The 6,365-nt window shown below is 44.1% G+C and overlaps 1 protein-coding gene across 1 annotated transcript in view; it reads left to right on the top strand.

Moving 5' to 3' along the window:
• CLRN2 (clarin 2) overlaps nt 1-4,006 on the top strand; it is an 11,488-nt gene extending 7,482 nt beyond the window's left edge. The window contains exons 2-3 of the mRNA XM_029234548.1: nt 1,059-1,238; nt 3,728-4,006. Coding sequence (XP_029090381.1) covers nt 1,059-1,238; nt 3,728-3,993 — 446 coding nt within the window. The 3' untranslated portion in view covers nt 3,994-4,006. The remainder of the gene's footprint in view (nt 1-1,058; nt 1,239-3,727) is intronic.
• Nucleotides 4,007-6,365: the final 2,359 nt, after the last annotated feature.

The raw sequence follows: 6,365 nt of genomic DNA, 5'->3' as shown, positions 1-6,365 counted from the left end.
ATTGGATGAGATAACAGACGGAAAGGGCTTGGCCCCTGACTGTGCTCAACTCCTATGCAACTATTACTATCCACATTATACTGGTGAGGAAACTGAGGCTTGAGAAGTCACATGACTTTTCCCAAGTCAGAGGGTAAAATAACAACCACAGTTGCCATTTTTGAGAACGGACTCTTTCCTAGACAATATTTAAACACTCTACTATGATATATCATTTGATCTTCACATAGAGAGAAATATAGAGAAGACAAATCCAAATTAATATTTCACTAAATTATCCTGCCACATTAATATGGCAAATTAATATTCTAATAAAGTGCAACATGAGAATTACATGCCCATCATACACAGGGAATTAATGTCTATCTTACTGAATCATTATGGGGAATCCAAAATGACGCTCCTAGCTTTGCATTAGTGCCCACAAAGTGGGCACTATGATTATTCCTATGCCCTTCGCTTGACCCCCTCAATATTGTAAGATGGGTAGGAGAAGTAGGGTTTAGATGATCCTAAATATTTTATAATTGTGGCAAATCAGCAAAGCTGGGATTTGAACCTGGAACTTTGGATGCCAGATCTAGGCTTCACTTTGTTACACCCCTCTATACTCTTCATGATATACCTGAGACCGCTTCTACCTTTCTGATTTAATGAAGGCTACTCTCTGACCCAGATGAAAGCTTTGTGATCAATCAGCCTTCTTTGACTGACTCTCTTGCCAGCCTCCTTTGCTAAAGCAACACCATCTGGAGCTTGTATGGATTAGCTCACACCAGATCCCAGAGCTGCGAGGCCAATGCAACTTAAATGCCCAGCTGGGGCACATTCTGATTTTGCAGCCACCCCAAGGAAGCGAAGATTGTTGGCCAACTGATAAGTGGTAAATCTGGGGGCCATGAATTCATCTCAGGAAGTCTCCTGCTTTTTGAAAACCCAGCACTTGCTGCCTTGCCCTCACTCCCCTCTGCTAAAGCCTTCATGGTAAGCAAGCCTGGGACGTAAGAACTGGAGCCAAGCTCTGAGGCTGACATCTTGGTTGTGTCTTCTCTCCCCAGTCTTCCCACACCTGGTGAAGGAGCTCAATGCAGGCCTCCACGTGACAATTCTGTTTCTCCTCTTCCTGGCCTTGGCGCTGGCTCTGGTCAGCATGGGCTTTGCCATTCTCAACATGATCCAGGTTCCGTACCGGGCAGTCAACGGCCCCGGGGGCATCTGTCTATGGAACGTTCTCGCAGGTAAGGAAGGCCCCTGGGGAGACAGATTCCTGTCCATGTCATCAGGAGGCTGAGTTCCAAGTAGGTGGGCAGAAGGCATGAAGGAATTAAAATGCCCCACCTCAGCCTTCACTTCCCTGGCTCTGTTACTTCCTTGATGGGCATGAATATCCTTTTTACTAAAAGTTGAAGAATCTCTGTCATCATAAAGAACTGAAGTATTAGTGTGCATGAGTGGCTGAGGGCTTAGAGCAGCGAAGAGAGGTCGGGATGAGAGAAGAGAGAAGACAGAGAGCTGTGGGTGAAGAAGAGGGGACCATGGGATGAGTGAGGATGTGGGACTGCTGCTGTGATTCTGAAGGAACCTCACAAAGGACACAAGAGAAGGGACCTGGGGGGCTTACATGCCTTATTTTGTGTAAACCTCACAACCTCTCTATGAGGCGGTATTATTAGACCCATATTTACAGGTGAAGAACCTGAAGCTCAGAGAAGTTAAAAGATGCACCCAGGGCTTCCCTGGTGGCACAGTGGTTGAGAGTCCGCCTGCCGATGCAGGGGACACAGGTTCGTGCCCCGGTCCGGGAAGATCCCACATGCCGCCAAGCGGCTGGGCCCGTGAGCCATGGCCGCTGGGCCTGCGCGTCCAGAGCCTGTGCTCCGCAACGGGAGAGGCCACAACAGTGAGAGGCCCGCGTACCGCCAAAAAAAAAAAGATACACCCAAAGTCACACAACGATGAGTAACAGAGGCAGGATTCCAACCCAGGTATAACTGAGTCTAAGCCTTTTGTCCTTTCTTTAATCATCTATGACCACTGTGACCTATTTTCCAAGACAAAAACCAAGACAAAAGTTGTGTGTGAGTGTGTGTGTGTGTGTGTGTGTGTGTGTGTGCGTGTGTGTGTGTTGATTTGGGAGAGTATCTGATATACAGAAATTAATTCACATTTAGTTCGGCACTGAAAAATCACCTGTAATGAAAGTAACAAAATCCCAAGAATGATTTCAGAAAACCCAGGTCAAATGGTCAAGGTATCCTGATGGCAATAACCCCTCACTACATTTTACTTTATACAGGATGACCATAAAGTATAGAAACAAGTAATGTTGTTTTATCATGCATGAGAATGTAATGTCAGTAAATCAATTATTACGTATTGGCCTATGTTCGCAGACTGTGGCCATCCTGTAGAATTTCTTATAAACGTGGCTCACTCCCATGTAGACTTGTTTATCTCTGCCTGAATGCTCACAGTGGTTGGCGTGTAGAAAGTGCTCAATCCTGCTTTTGAAATAAATGCTTATCTCTGTCAATTCCCTTCCTCAGAGAGACAGTACCCTCAAGCTCTATTGACAGGAGTATTTTAAAAAACGCAATTTGACAAAACTTTACTCTCAAAAGGCATAAAAATACGAGTATCCTTTGATTAAACAATTCCAAACATTAATTTATGCTAAGGAAATAACAGGAAAAGAGCACAAAAAATGTACATTAAAAGGAGTTTCCTGCAGCACTTTATAATATCAAAAAATTGGAAGCAGTCTAGATATGCAGAAATTAGGTCACACTTAATTAAACTTAAAATAATTAGGTGTGTCGCTAGTATAAAACATCATACACAGTTTAAAGTGGTGCTTTAACAGAATATTTAACAACATGGAAAAATATTCAAGTAAGGGAAGTAAATCAAGTGTAAAGCAGTAAGTGTACCATAATACTAATTTTGTTAAAGAGATGGAAATGTAAAGAAATATACCAAAATGTTCAAAGTGTTTATATTTGGCTTTTAGGAAAAAAGCATATTTGTCTTTTCATCTTTGTGATTTTCTCTGGTGTCCAAATTTTCTTCAATAAGAAGTAATAATCTAAACAAAGGGCATAATAAATGTGATTTTTAAATATTAATTAAAATCAGGGCAGGAGAAAAGTAGAGAGAAAGATGGAGAGAGAAAGAGAAACAGAGGGAACCCGGAGGGTCAAAGTCTGAAGCAATAGGTAGGGAAGGACACGAAGTTTGGAATCCTTCCAGTTTTCTCCTTTCTGCTTTCCTTTCCTCCTTCTCTTATCTCCTCTTATCATTAAGCTTGGAAAGATGATAACTGAGGAGGAGAGAACAGTCTAGCCCTCCGTTCTGATCCCCCAATCTGCCCAGTACGATGCTCTTGTCTCTTCCCTCAGAAGCCTCAAGGTCTACATACACAGGCTGAAATACTTAGAGACTGAGCTTATCCACATGTGCACACACACACCCTGCCCCGCCCTGGGTAAGGGAAAAAGTGGCAGAGTCGAGGCTCAAAGTAGATCTGATAGGAAGCTTATTCCCACACCTCTCGCCCCTCACACAGTGGATTATCTGCTGCTTTTAAAAGCATTTTAAAATTTGTGTTGCCCTAAGCGTGTTTTACACCACAAGTTTGTTGCCTGTGCCACAGAAAAGCCACCTCACATCTAGTGGTTGAATTGCAAGGAAAAGAGCTCTGCATGAGGGTGTCCTTTCTGGGTTTCAGGAGGAGTCGTGGCCTTGGCCATCGCCAGCTTCATGGCCGCGGTAAAATTTCACGACCTGACAGAACGAATCGCCAACTTCCAGGAGAAACTCTTCCGCTTTGTGGTGGTGGAGGAGGAGTATGAAGAGTCATTCTGGATCTGCGTGGCCAGCGCCTCAGCCCACGCCACTAACCTGGTTGTGGTGGCCATCAGTCAGATTCCCCTCCCGGAGATTAAGACCAAGATAGAAGAGGCCACAGTCACGGCCGAGGATATCTTGTATTAATAACCTTCTCCTGAAATCAGTTCTTAGGAGAATGGAAACCTCCTTTTTCTTTTTTCCAGCTTGCACAGTCTTGAATGTCTATGTTTTGGCAGTAAGAAGAAGGAAGTGGAAGGGGGAAGGGTAGTTACCTGGGCCAGAAAAGAAAACTTTCCGAATTTCTGGCATCCCTGCACTTCTTTCTCACTGACCTTGGAGTTAGAGACTCTGCCACTTGCCAGCCGTGTGTGACACTGGACAATTCATTTAATATCTACTTCTCAGTCTCTTCATCTGTAAAATGGGGGTATTAACAACCTCGCAAGATTGTAATGAGGTTTAAATGGGCGATAACGTTGCCAGCCTTTGTATATTGTAGAGCACCCTACACGTATAAGGTACTGTACACTCCAAGAAATGTCTATAGACCCTTGGTATATCCCGCACAATATTAGGAGGAATGCAAAAAGGAATATGATAATGTCCCTGGCCTCCAGAAACACCTAATCTTTCCACACGACACAGGAATCAGAGAGCAACAATAACAGTAAGAATGAAAATAACTACCATTCTTTGGAGTGGTTACTACATGCAGTTCTAAAAGTTTTACATATAGTAAGTCTTTAGGTCCTCACTACAACTCTGTTGGTATAGTACTACTTTAGTCCCATTTCATAGATGAAGAAACTAAGGCATAAAGCAGTTGGATAACTTGCTGAGGTCAGGAATTAAATGGAGGGAAGTCTGGAGCCAGAGTTTACATTTTAAACCCCTTTGCTGATCTGATGTTTGATGTACGAGCAATTGCAAGGCAATGTGATCAGTGTTATAACAGCACATGGAGAAAGGACCTGAGAGGGAATTAATGCTTCAGGATGGGACGTGGTATTAAAGAAAGTATCTCAGAGTTGACAGTTGATCTGAACTTTGAAAGATGAGGAGAATTTTTCCAGTGGTAAAGGAAGCAAGGCTGGAGAAGGGCGTTCCGGGATAAGTCAGTAATGAGGAGGAAACACAAGGTATGAATTTACAAAGGGGGCTTGGAAGTATGTGAATACCCAGTGGGGTTAGAATATTGCTCTAATGCAGCTGTTGGATAAACACAGATGTTTTGTGTTAGGTTTTCCTGAGTGGTACTGTGACAGTTAATTTTATGTGTCAACTTGGTTATGCCATGGTACCCAGATATTGGTCAAACACTATTCTAGATGTTTTTGTGAAGGTATGTTTTTTGGACGGGGTCTATCAGTAGATTTTCAGTAAAGCAGATTGCCGTCCATAGTATGGGAGGGTCTCATCCAATCAGTTGAAGGCCTTAAGAAAAAGACTGACCTCCCCCAAGGGAGAGGGAATTCTGCCAGCAAACTTCCACTGGACTCAAACTGCAACTCTTCCCTGGATCTCCAGACTGCCCGCCTACCCTGCAGATTTTGGACTTGCCAGTCTCCACAATCATGTGAGCCAGTTCCTTATAATAAATCTCTCTCTCTCTCTCATACACACAGACACACACACACAGACACACACACATTCCTATTGATTCTATTTCTTTGGAGAACCCTCACTCATGCAGGTCCACAACTCAATTCATTTTCCCACCATGTCAGCTGGGGTGAATCCTTTCCCAGCTCTCCTGTCTTCATGCCGAGTAAAAGTTATCTAGGGCTTCCCTGGTGGCGCAGTGGTTGAGAATCCGCCTGCCGATGCAGGGGACACGGGTTCGTGCCCCGGTCCGGGAAGATCCCACATGCTGCGGCGCGGCTGGGCCCGTGAGCCATGGCCGCTGAGCCTGCGTGTCCGGAGCCTGTGCTCCTCAGGGGGAGAGGCCACAACGGTGAGAGGCCCGCGTACCGCAAAAAAAAAAAAAGTTATCTAATCCCCCCAGATTAGCTTCATCTAAAATGACACTTGATTCGGACTCACTCTACTTTGCTTAACACTGAGCTTCAGAAAGTTTCCACGGAATCTCTTCTGTTCTAACTGCTTCTGCTTCCCTGCTGTGTTCTTCTGCCCCTTCCAGCCCTCTATCCCCACCCCAGACACAGCTGCAGTCTTACTTAGCAGACTGATGTCACTCATCAAATATGCAGATGGCACATGGCTGGAAGGGAGAGTTAACATGATAGGAGATGGGTCCAAAAGGTAACGACACACTGCAGTGCTGTCTTGAAAACAAGTGGAAAGGTCAATGTTCTATCAAGTTTAACATAAGGTCCTGCTGACAGTTTTTCTTTAAAATCAATAACATAAACACAAGACTCTGGCAACAGTTTATATGATAAACATCTGAGGGTCTTAGTACATTTATTCATTCATTCAACAAGTATTGAAACTTCTGGAAGTAGAGCAGTGAATGAACAGACAAAAATTCCTGCCCTGCAGAGATTTCACTCTCC

Source organism: Monodon monoceros, unplaced genomic scaffold (genome assembly GCF_005190385.1).
Source record: "Monodon monoceros isolate NGI ecotype Baffin Bay Population unplaced genomic scaffold, NGI_Narwhal_1 Super_Scaffold_20, whole genome shotgun sequence".
NCBI classification, from domain to species: Eukaryota; Metazoa; Chordata; class Mammalia; order Artiodactyla; family Monodontidae; genus Monodon; species Monodon monoceros.
The sequence above is the reverse complement of the archived record's forward strand: the minus strand, read 5'-3'. Positions and strand labels throughout refer to the sequence as shown.